The 13,066-nt window shown below is 41.5% G+C and overlaps 1 protein-coding gene across 1 annotated transcript; it reads right to left on the bottom strand.

Moving 5' to 3' along the window:
• Window positions 1-6,138: 6,138 nt before the first annotated feature.
• On the bottom strand, window positions 6,139-12,786 carry LOC311057167 (scavenger receptor cysteine-rich type 1 protein M130-like; the record flags this gene model as incomplete). The annotated part of the gene is made up of 9 exons (XM_084074118.1): window positions 6,139-6,179; window positions 6,296-6,670; window positions 8,082-8,915; window positions 9,460-9,759; window positions 9,974-10,279; window positions 10,763-11,062; window positions 11,164-11,475; window positions 11,886-12,203; window positions 12,663-12,786. The coding sequence occupies 9 exons, from the start codon at window positions 12,784-12,786 to the stop codon at window positions 6,139-6,141; spliced, it is 2,910 nt and encodes a 969-aa protein (XP_083930244.1).
• Window positions 12,787-13,066: the final 280 nt, after the last annotated feature.

Here is a 13,066-nt window from a genome sequence, read left to right as displayed (position 1 = left end):
GGATGTTGTGCGTGCCGTTTTTTTTTGCGAATTTCGGATATTAAAACGCACCGAAAAAACGCACCGAAAAAACGCCAGTGTGCAAGGACCTATAGTCTTTCTACATAAAATGATTATATGCAAATAGCACCGCATTCTTTCACATGGCTAAAATGCATAGACCATTCTATCATTATGCAGTGCTTTCATTCAATGCAAATTAAATATAACCGAATCCTGATGATGATGGCTCAGGTCACCAGTTGCCTCACCTTAATGATTACATTATAATATGGATGGGCAGAGACCATTTTACTCCTCTTTGAGCCTGATGAGGTTCCTTTTTTATACCCATAATAACCTGTAAATGTACCTTGTTTTCAAATAAAAGACACCTTCATGTGACGTTGACTTACAGTGGTACTTTGTAGATTTTGATTATTATTACAAAACATACAGTAACCACTTCAGCCCATACATTTCGGCCATTTGAAAATAGCCCATCTACAAGCATTGTGAGCTTGTAGATCTGCTATTTTTAAATGATTAAACATTTTATACATTTGAAAGTTTGTTTTTGCAGTTGGCTTTTAACATTGTTGATGTAATTCTTTGGATGTGCCGCTGTGTGTACAAGCTTTATAGTAGTGTACCCTGTTGGATGGGTCTGTAGACTGGTAGTGACCCAACCAACATGGTGAATCTTGGCCACGCCCCCCAAATCACTCCCCCACCCAAGCGAACTTTGCCAGCCCTATTAAAGGATTGTATAACACTGGTTTATTTCAAAACTGGCCGTAAAAAAAACATGTAAAAACAGGTTAAAGTAATTTCCCATCTCCATTGTATATACAGCATTTGTATTTGTTGATGACATGTATTATTGTGTTAATTGTGTTTTATGCTATGTTGATGAATTGAATACATAGGACCACAATGGAAACAAGTCCTCAGGACTTGTTTGTGTTATCCTTTTAGCCTAGATGTCTTACTGTACCATGTGCTGTTTACATTTCTGGCTAATAAAGTATTCAGTCAATCAACAACCGAAACACAGTACCGCGGGAAGTAGGGGTGCGGGGGGGAGGGGCGGCCGCCCCCCTCCCCCCAGGTACCCGCCCCCCCATCATTTAAAAAAAAAAAATTGATAGTAAATCGGTAAAATCAGGCAAAAATATGAATTAAAAAACATAACTCTAACCTAACCCTAATCCTAACCCTAAAACCGAAATAAAGAAACCAAAAACTGGGAAAAAGCTAACCCAATCCGCCCAGAACCGCGAAAAAAATTCACGTGCGGGGGGTCCTCATGCACGCGCGCGCAGCGCATACCGCACCCCTAACCTAAAAGGTCTTCCCGCGGCTATGCCGAACCGTCCATTTGGTTCCATTTGTATGTGTACAACAAGCTTCAAATGAGCATATCTTACGTACTTTAATAATCTGTAAAAATATGAAAAATGAAGAAATAAAAAGGGGAGGCACTGCTTCCTCCTGCCAATATGACAGCAGTGTTGACACATCACTCCAATGAACAGCAGTGGCCAGTGCAGTACAGGGTATCTACAGTATGTGTATATATCTATGGAATACACCCACTACTTAACTAACACCTTCATTTTCCCTCGGGATGAGGGATAGGTAAGTACCACACCTATACGTACATACCTACCTACCTACCTACCTACCTACCTACCTACCTACCTACCTACCTACCTACCTACCTACTTTATCACAGTAGTACTGTATGTTTTGCCGTTTTACTACGCAGTACCATAGCTGACCACAACATCATCATTTAGTGTGGTTCACTTCACAATACAAAGCTCCTCTCCTGTATTTTGAGTGTTGTTTGTTTCTCACACACACACACACACACACACACACACACACACACACACACACACACACACACACACACACACACACACACACACACACACACACACACACACACACACACATACCCTTATTTATTACTGGTAACGTGATGAGGAGGATGTGGTCAAGATGTGTGTGTGTGTGCGTACGTGTGTGTGTGTGTGTGTGTGTGTGTGTGTGTGTGTGTGTGTGTGTGTGTGTGTGTGTGTGTGTGTGTGTGTGTGTGTGTGTGTGTGTGTGTGTGTGTGTGTGTGTTCCTTTTGGTAGTTGTTTAAATGTGTATGTGACCTAATACAGCTAGCCTATTCTTTCCCCCATTGTTTTTCTTTCAGCAGAGATAAAACCCACCTGTTAAAACTTTACCCACCTTTTACAATGCAGGAAGTTTACACAGCTCTATATTTTATATTATATTTCCATTATGAGATACAGTATTATCTGTATCTTTCAAAATAACATAACATGTTATTTTGAAAGAATATATAACATGTTTCCGTTGTGGTCCTATGCATTCAATTCATCAACATAGCATAAAACAATTAACACAATAATACATGTCATCAACAAATACAAACACTGTATATACAATACTGGAGATGGGAAATTACTTTAACCTGTTTTTACATGTTTTTTTTTCAGCCCAGTTTTGAAATAACATGGTGATATATGGGGTGATATATGGGGCACGGTGGTGCAGTCGGTAGCGCTGTCGCCTCACAGCTAAAAGGTCCTGGGTTCGATTCCGCTATGGACGTGTCCTCTCCTCCGCGTCATCAGTGCCCGCACTCTATGGGGTTGGTGAAAGGGCCCTTCTGTGTGGAGTTTGCATGTTCTCCCTGTGTCCCCTATGGTAGGTGCCCTCACTGAAAACAATTGTGGTCTCTATACTGCCTCCCCCTGGTCACGTGTTCCTTCCACACGCTACGTCCAACCGGGGGAACTTCCCCCTGTCAGGTGATAAGAAGCGGCTTGCTAGCTCTCCCTAGGCTGGCAGAGGATTCCATAGGCAATTGCCACTGGGTGAAAAAATGGGTTACAAAATTGTGGGATAAAAACAAAAAACATAAAAACACACTCAAGACTAAAGAACTGGTTGTCAATGTCAGGTCTGGGGACCGCCAGGGGTCCGCACTATCAGAGTTACATAAACACTAATCTCTCAAGAAGAGATCCATAGCTGCGCTTGGATCTGTCGGGAGCCGTGTTGACAACCCATGCATTGGCTACAAGTGGGCATGCCTTCAGATCAGGAAGCAGGACGCGCTTTACCCAATCAAATGTAGTGGGCGGGATTTACATGTGTGCGGCTCACTTCCCACTGGAAACAAACCGAAACTCATTTAACAATAGTGCCCTCGGAGCCGACAAAACCACGGAAAGTTAGTAACATTTTAACTTGCTCTTTCATCATAGAAACAATATAACCAAAATTATTTATAACCAATAACCAATTATAACCAAAACGATCCATGTTCTTTGGGAGAAATGGTGTTAGTGTTCCGTGGAGAAATATTGTTAGTGGGAATGAAAACATAGGCGCACCACCGGAAATGGAGGGCTGAGGGCATGTCCAAACCCCTGTTTCCCGTGAGCATGGGTCCTCCATACAGCTCAGCCCAGAGTCAAATGGAAATGTGAAAAATAGCAGAGGGCGCTGTTTTTCCTTTTTATTTGACGATGGGTTCCCAGATTGCATAAACACTGATCCCAGATATACAAACGATATGTCAAATGGGGATCTGTGGTCTAATGTATATCAAAACGGGGGTCCTTCAAATGAAAAGAGTTTGACAGTCACTGGGCTAAAGGACCTTTTCATCTACAGTGTAAAGGGGACATGCAGGGTCTTCAACAAACAGTCAGTAGAACGTCTGTAACAGTTCGATAATAACATAAAGTGATTTAACAGTACGTACATCAGTCCTTAGGTAGCGTTCACACTACGGTCCTTTAAAAAAAGGACCTGATGTAACCATGACGACCTGATTTGTTTGTGTTCAGGGTAACCAATGACATCTTCCTGTACTACACACAACAAATGTATGAGATGGAAACACTTCACTTTACTCAATAGTATATTCTTTATTGAGGTTATTTTTTTTCATAAGATAACAAAGATTAAAAATCAAACATAACATAATTAAAGTATGAATGTAAGTGGTTACCACTGCTGTCAGATGTCAAATCAAAAGTGAACGTTAAGAGGCATTCAGGTCCATGTGCTTTAGAAAACACACACACAATGGTCTTTGAATTGTTTGATGGATCCTATAGGCTCATCCATAGTATAATATATTATGTGTACTAATATTTCTGTACTATATTATAGTACATAAAACAAGAGAGATTAGTAATAACATGGAAATAAGAAGAAAATGTTATATACACTAAGAGATAATAAATCATCTAAAATAAACAAATCTATATGAACACTAAGGTTTACTGCTAATATCAAGCTTGTTTAAAATAATATGGATAACAACAACAAAAAATGCCACTGATTTATAAAAAGTCAGGCAAAATTATGACTTCAGTTGAAAATAAAACGACAATGCTACCTTATTATTAACAGATCCTCAGACTTGGTGCTCACAGAATTACCATAAGCATATACAAGTAAGAAGTAGTACAATTCTTATTCAACATACTTTAACAAAACTCCTAATTATATTGTGCCAAGAGAAACAAGCGTTACAACCCAACCAGATCCATACAGAGATCAATAGTTCTCTCAGACTCTAATGATTCACTGTGACAATCTATGACCCGAATGACTCATTAAATATGACACATGTGCTGCATAGACCTGGATTGTTTACAGTAGGATTGATACATCCATTTATTGATCACTTATTACTGATAGTTATAATGAATTGATACATATAATGAGGGTGGACACACTAGGATCAATAGCTCTATTTATTGCAGTGATTCCCAACCTGTGGGCCGTGAGGATATTACAAGTGGGCCCCCAAATAATTGACACAACTTTTGACCTGATGGTCAAGATTCAATTTATCCCCTGAGCAAGCAGGCAGGCTCTATTAGCTCAATGGTAAAACATATCAGCACTTGCGCAGGAAACCGGGTTCAAATCCGGAAAAGAAGAGGAAAGTTACATAGTGCAGCTTTACTATAAATACAACAATTCACTGTGTTTATTTAACTTTAAATCAATGAAGAAAATGGTTTTCATTAGGATACCAATAAAAAGGAACTTAAAGAATACTGATTACTGATAGTTATAATGACTTGATGAAACATAATGAGGTTGGACATAGACATGGTCTAATCTGATCTGATCTTCAAACACAGATCAGTGATGATCTGTGGTCTCTTGTTCTCTGTAGGTGTCATTGTCTTCTGACTTGTATCCTCATGAATGTTTTCACTGAAGACTTCTTCAGCCTCTTCCAGATCTCTGTTGATGTTTCTAGCACATTGTACTTTTTCAGTGAAATGTTTAGACCTTTAGACTGAGGTGATGGAGAGTTATGTGATGGATGTGACATGAACAAACAACAAAGAATGTGTCGTAAATGACCATGGCCACGTACCTACGTACGTAAAAGGAAAATGTTTCAGATGCTTAATAAAATGTTGCATACTCTGATTGGTTGGGAAGATCCGTGAGACTACATCCACTTCCTTGTTCACGTTCTGTGGCAACGCAGACAGTATGAATGCTCAAAACTCAGAACATTGAGAGACAAGTAGTGCGAAGGGTCTTTTGAAACTTGTCACACTGAGCTTAAATGGTCTTTTAGAGATCCACCTCATAAACAGGTGGTCTCCTGCCTCGTCCTGCCGCTTCAGCGCCTCCTTGTTGATCCACCTCCTCATAGAGGTGATATTCTGTCTCTTCACTTGGTCCAGCTTCAGCGCCTCCTTGTTGATCCACCTCCTCATACTGGTGGTATTCTGTCTCTTCACTGGGTCCAGCTTCAGCATCAGAACGAGCAACATTATAATAAACTATCTCAACGTTTTCCTGTATTACATCATAGTAAACCAGGTCAATGTTCTGCGCTCCTGCACAACGCCTTCTGATGACCTGGAGAAACACAGCAGTGACCAGCTTTAATTAACTGGATTAGACGTGGCTCTCTTAAATAAATAAAAACACCAATTTACATTGCAGCCTTATGTTGAATAAATAAGTATAATTACCTTCCAGAGATGATAGAGGCCACCAGTTATCAGGATCAAAAGCAGCAGCACTGTGACTGTACATTTCAGGATGTTAGATGTCAGATGAGAAGCTGTGAGGGAAATATGTTAAACATGTGAGAACATCAAACATAATGTAAAGAACAGCTCTAATTAAAAAGGTATATTTCATGGAATTTGCTTAATATTTCTGAATTCATGCCATGTTTAAGTATGCTTGATTGAGTTTCATATTGTGACTTGAAAAGACCATTATTCATGTTACCTGTGACAGTGAGAGAGACGACCCCACTCTTGGAGGAGAAGTGATGAGAAAACACGTAGATGTGATAAACACAGCTGTAATTCCCATGGTGGGTGTGGTTTGCTGCAGGAAACAGGAAGGTGGCAGAGTGATTGACCGCTGTCTGGGTGTGGTTTTGTGTTGTGTTGTATCCAGTGATGTTGTGCGTTGTGTTGGATACACTGATGTTGTGTGTTGTGTTGGATCCAGTGAAGGTGAGTTGGAAGAAGCCTCCTGGGTACTGTGGCTGGATGGAGCAGCTGATGGTGAAGCTGGAACCCTCCATCACCTGAAACCCCTGCTGCTGGCTCTCAGAACCCCCGTTTATGGAGGGTACAAAGGTGATGATTGGCTTATCTGTAACATTTGAGGATGTTAGATGTCAGATGAGAAGCTTTGAGAGAAATATGTTAAATATGTGAGAACATCAAACATCACTTAACACATTCCCTGCCATTGACGCATATCTACGTTATTTAAAGAAGAATTGGGAGTGCGCATGAGCAGGAAGATGGTGTAGACGCACATTTCGCCGGCTCCCACTGACAAACTTTAAATTCCAACTTTAGCCCTGTTTAATCGTCTACAAAGTTACTTTTTTGTGTTAAATAATTGTTGAAACCATTTATCAACCTACACAATGCCGTTGGGAAAGAAGAACAAACAACCCAGTGCTAACAAAGAATCGGAGGACGACGAGAACAATGCGGTCCCAACGAAAATTAAACTTTCGGATTTAGAGGGACGCAGTAGAAGATCAAACGTCCGTATAGTAGGCTTAGAAGAGAAAATTGAAGGACCGCGACCTACAACCTTTTTCTCTCAACTGTTTGTGGATGTTTTTGGAGACCAGGTCTTGTCGTCGTCCCCCCCCCTGCTGTTAATGCTGCTAACCCAGGTTCCAAGGATAAGCCACGCAGTGTTATCGTCTGCTTTCATCGTTTTCAGATCAAGGAATTGATCATGCATGAGGCACGTAAGCGCTGCGGCTCCTTGGATTACCGTGGCCATAAAATCAGGTTCTATGAAGTCTACACCGCGGACGTGCTGAAGCGACGTGGCGAGTACAAGGCCCAGATGGCTGAGCTCTACAAGATGGACCTCCGCCCTTCTCTCCTATTCCCCGCAAAATTACGCATAACGCTCCCAGGTGGCTACCAGCTTCATCCAGAATTATGGAAAGGACACTGGTTAGTCCTGGTCGCGGACATTAACACTGTCTTTTGTTTTGGGACTGTCAGGACATGTCGGGACAATGGGTGCAGTACGTTAGTCCGACAGCGCATTCCTCCGACAGCGCAGCGCTCCGACGTTTCAATAGTAAACCCGAACCAAACCCGCACCCTAACCCTAACCGCACGCGGATGCCACATAGTCGGAGAAAAGGTCTGTCGGAATATCGCATGCCTCCCGGGACAATGGGGACATGAGTGAGTAGATCAAAACATAACAAAAATACACCTCGGTTGAATGAATGAGCGCGCGCACACGGGTGCGCGCATGCGGACACACACACACGCGCGCATCTCTGAAAACTATTGTACATTGCCTTTTTTTCTTCCTTTTTTCATCTCTCTCTCTCTTTCTTTTCTCTCTCTTTCTCTCTCCCCTCTCATGGACGAAACCCTTTTTTTTTATTGTTTATCTTTTAAATGTATTTGGAAATACTTTCTGAACCAATACCTAAAGAAGAATTCATTAATTAATATGTGGCAGTGAATGTTTTAAAGAACATCTCTAATTAAAACGTTATATTTCATGGAATTACCTGTGACAGTAAGGGAGAGGACCTCGCTCTTAGAGGAGAAGTGATGAGAAAAAACGTAGATGTGATAAACACAGCTGTAATTCCCATGGTGGGTGTGGTTTGCTGCAGGAAACAGGAAGGTGGCAGATTGATTGACAGCTGTCTGTGTGTGATTTTGTGTCGTGTCGGATCCAGTGATGTTGTGTGTTGTGTTGGATACAGTAAGGTTGTGTGTTGTGTTGTATACAGTAAGGTTGTGTGTTGTGTTGTGTACAGTAAGGTTGTGTGTTGTGTTGTATACAGTAAGGTTATGTGTTGTGTTGTATACAGTAAGGTTATGTGTTGTGTTGTATACAGTAAGGTTGTGTGTTGTGTTGTATACAGTAAGGTTGTGTGTTGTGTTGTATACAGTAAGGTTGTGTGTTGTGTTGTATACAGTATGGTTGTGTGTTGTGTTGTATACAGTAAGGTTGTGTGTTGTGTTGTATACAGTAAGGTTGTGTGTTGTGTTGTATACAGTAAGGTTGTGTGTTGTGTTGTATACAGTGAGATTGTGTGTTGTGTTGTATACAGTGAGATTGTGTGTTGTGTTGTATACAGTGAGATTGTGTGTTGTGTTGTATACAGTGAGATCTACTGCAGGAAACAAGAAGTCGGCAGAGTCATTGACAGCTGGCTGGATGTAGGTGTGTGTTGTGTTGGATCCAGTGAAGGTGAGGTGGAAGAAGCCTCCTTGGTACTGTAGCTTGACGGAACATCTGATGCTGAGGCTGGAACCCTCCATCACGTGCAGCCCTCGCTGCTGGCTCTCAGAAGCCCAGTTTATGGAGGTGATGATTGGCTTAAACAGCAGATCTGTAACAGCGTGTAAGACAGCGGTAATTGTAATGAAATAGGCAGTACAGTAAAATCTACTGTATTACCAATGTCAGCCAAATTGTAGAATATGTATTTTAGTGTCAGCAGAGAACTTAAAAGCAAACAAAAATCTCTGGGAGATGGATTGATGAGGTGGAGCACAATGCCTACCATCAGCACGTACAATAACATCTACCTTTAGCTCCAAATATTTACAGCAACACCCACCATCATCTCCCAAGCCATGCTACTCATATGCTGAGTTGTGGTGCTAGGGAACGAACCCAGAACATTTAGGAAAGACGTTCTTCCAAATTTCTAATTTACCCCAAAACTGAAGTGAATTTGCAAATAACACAGACATGTACTTGGTAATTATATAGACCTTCAAACAGTTTATGTGAAGTGAGCTATGTTTTAATAATTTTTTTGCTATTTCTGGAAATGTATAGTGCCAACAATTTCTCTGGCAACCAGATTGCATTGACGGATGGACAGATCAGATAATGTAAACATGCCATTGTTGAAGTCCTTGTTTTACCTGAACAGATAACCTCCAGTCTAGCAGTGGAATTACCAGACATCTTTGTTCCACACTCCCTCAGTGAAGACTCAGACCCAACACAGGAAGAGGAAATCCACCATACAGGTTCATGTGTAGAACCAGAACTCCTTTCTCTTGAAACAGCAGAGCCACAGTCCAGCTGTCTACACACCACAGATGATGACTTCGGGTTCCAGTCAGACCAACCATCCACTGCTCTCCACTCTCCCTGGTGTTTCATCTCCAGTATACCAATACACTTACTGGTTCCTCGCACCAACCTGACATCACCAGACTCTGTACAGAGAGAAGACAGTAAACAGTAAAAACAATAATAATACATTATATATATGTATATATATATATATATATATATATATATATATATATATATATATATATATATATATATATATATATATATATATATATATATATATATATATATATATATATATATATATATATATGAAAAAACCTATACAAACCAAAGTTTTAGCTTGTCTTTTACCTGAGCAATTGAGTTCAACAGTCTTGCCAGATGAGCTTATGTTTCTAGTTGAGTTTGAGGTTCCACAGTCCAGGAGAACAGACTCGTTGCCTTCACACTGGAACTCTTCGGTCCACATTGAAGTGTTCACTTCTCCATAGAGCGCCCCCTGGAGGACTGAAGGAGTCCCACAGCCAAGCTGCCTACAGACCACCTCTGCATCCAGCTGGTCAAAGTCACCTTCATGCACTGAGACCCACGACTCATTAGACTTCACCTCCACTCTACCTGAACACATACTGGTCCCATTCACCAACCTCACAGACTCTGGGGGAGAGAGAGAGAGAGAGAGAGAGAGAGAGAGAGAGAGAGAGAGAGAGAGAGAGAGAGAGAGAGAGAGAGAGAGAGAGAGAGAGAGAGAGAGAGAGAGAGAGAGAGAGAAAAGAGAGAGAGAGAGAGAGAGAGAGAGAGAGAGAGAGAGAGAGAGAGAGAGAGAGAGAGAGAGAGAGAACATTTTACATTTTAAGTCATACAATTTGGCTGATGAAAAAGACATACAATATTTAAATCAAGACCAGAGATATCATGTGTTGTGGGCAAGATGAACGTTACAGTGTATTACACTTTAAACATAATAGTAGGGCATAGTGCCCCATCATAACATAACATGTAGCTTAATAATAAACCAGAAGTGTTATTTATACACACAGCAAGTAATGGCACGGATGGCTCATTTGATCAGGGCCAGTGTTTCCTGTGGTTTTGCCAGACACTGTAAATATTACTGTAGTTGAAGTCGTAGTTTGTTACCTGAACACATCACCTCCAGTATGTACAAGGACGTAGCAGACATCTTTCTTCCACAGTCACTCAGTGAAGACTCAGACCCAACACAGGCAGATATAATCCTCCACACAGGTTTATGTGTAACACCAGAACTCCTTTCTGTTGAAACGGCAGTGCCACAGTCCAGCTGTCTACACACTACAGATGATGACTTCAGGTTCCAGTCAGACCAACCATCCACTGGTCTCCACTCTCCCTGGTGTTTCATCTCCAGTAAACCAGTACAGTGAATGGTTCCTCCCACCAACCTGACATCATCAGACTCTGTAGAGACAAGGAAGTAAACGTAAAAATAAATAAATAACTGTATTACTTTCATTATAAAATGATGTAAATGAAATTAAAAGGTATAGTTTGTGTTTTACCTGAGCAGGTTAGTCCAACAGTCTTGTCAGGTGAGCAGGTGTTTCTAGTTGAGTTTGAGGTATCACAGTCCAGGAGAGCAGACTCATTACCTTCACACTGGAACTCTTCAGTCCACATTGGAGCATTGACTTCCCCATAGAGCACCCCCTGGAGGACTGAAGGAGCACCACAGCCAAGCTCCCTACACACCACCTCTGCATCCTGCTGGTCAAAGTCACCTTCACACACTGAGACCCACGACTCATTAGACTTGACTTCCACTTTGCCTGAACACACACTAGTCCCATTCACCAACCTCACAGACACAGACGCTGAAGCGTGCCCGCACGCAAGAGAGAGAGAGAGAGAGAGAGAGAGAGAGAGAGAGAGAGAGAGAGAGAGAGAGAGAGATTTTAAAGATTATTTTATCAATCCACAAGAGAATATGCATTATGGATGCAAATTAAATCTTTACACATCAGAGGCAATGTTAGGACCACAATGGAAACAAACCCTCAGGGCTTTTTGTGTTGTCATTTTAACATTATTATTAACATTATACAATGGAAATATATAATCAATACATCAAAACACATAGCATGAATAAATGAAGAATAGAGGAACAAAGAAGAAACTATTCATACAGCTATTCATCATCAACATAATCATCATCATCAGATTTTCCCCAATAGCCAATAACAGATGAAATGAGAGACTGTAAAGACTGCTATCATTGTGTTACCTGAACAGATCACTGTGGGTTTGCCTGTAATCAAACCTTTCTGTGTGATATGAGAAGTCTCCATTATGACACAGTCACTCAGTGAAGACTCAGACCCAACACAGTAAGGTGTAATCCTCCATACAGGTTCATGTGTAAAACTAGAACTCCTTTCTGTTGAAACAGCAGAGCCACAGGCCAGCTGTCTACACACTACAGATGATGACTTCAGGTTCCAGTGAAACCCACCATCCACTGGTCTCCACTCTCCCTGGTGTTTCATCTGCAGTATACCAGTACAGTTACTGGTTCCTCCAACCAACCTGACATCATCAACCACTGTAAAGAGTCAAGAGAGTAAACATTACATTTTAAATAGAATAGTAATTTTATTTTATATTTTCATTATTATTATTTTTTATAATAAAAAAAATCACACCCTGTGTGAAGGTAGCGGCGCCTTGATACATTTTGTCATCGATATGTGTTTATAATGTGTTTATAGCCATGTGTCACGTGAAGCTTGACCAATCACTTTGTTGACGGGTCTGACCAATCAGAACGTTGACGGGTCTGACCAATCAGAGCGTTGACGGGTCTGACCAATCAGAGCGTTGACGGGTCTGACCAATCAGAGCGTTGACGGGTCTGACCAATCAGAGCGTTGACGGGTCTGACCAATCAGAGCGTTGACGGTGAACACGGACAAAGTCAGGTATAGAGCAGGACCCGCTCTATACCTAAAGGTATAGAGCGGCTAGCGCCGCTAAAAATATTACAAAGTTAGCTTGTCCTTACCGGAACACGAGCAGGTGAGTCCAACGGTCTTGTTAGGTGAACAGCTGTTTCTAGTTGAGTTTGAGGTTCCACAGTCCAGGAGAACAGACTCATTTCCTTCACACTGGAACTCTTTGGTCCACATTGTGTGTGGACCAAAATTGTTCACTTCCCCATGTAGCGCCCCCTGGAGGACTGAAGTAGCCCCACAGCCAAGCTCCCTACAGACCACCTCTGCATCCTGCTGGTCAAAGTCAACTTCACACACTGAGACCCACGACTGATTAGACTTCACCTCCACTCTGCCTGAGCACAAACCAGTCCCATTCACCAACCTCACAGACTCTGAGAGAGAGAGAGAGAGAGAGAGAGAGAGAGAGAGATTATGAAGAAGACATTTAATTATTAGTGTCCAATCTCGTGCA

The sequence above is a fragment of the Gymnoscopelus microlampas genome, assembly GCF_963454915.1.
Source record: "Gymnoscopelus microlampas genome assembly, chromosome: 12".
NCBI lineage: Eukaryota > Metazoa > Chordata > Actinopteri > Myctophiformes > Myctophidae > Gymnoscopelus > Gymnoscopelus microlampas.
The sequence above is the reverse complement of the archived record's forward strand: the minus strand, read 5'-3'. Positions and strand labels throughout refer to the sequence as shown.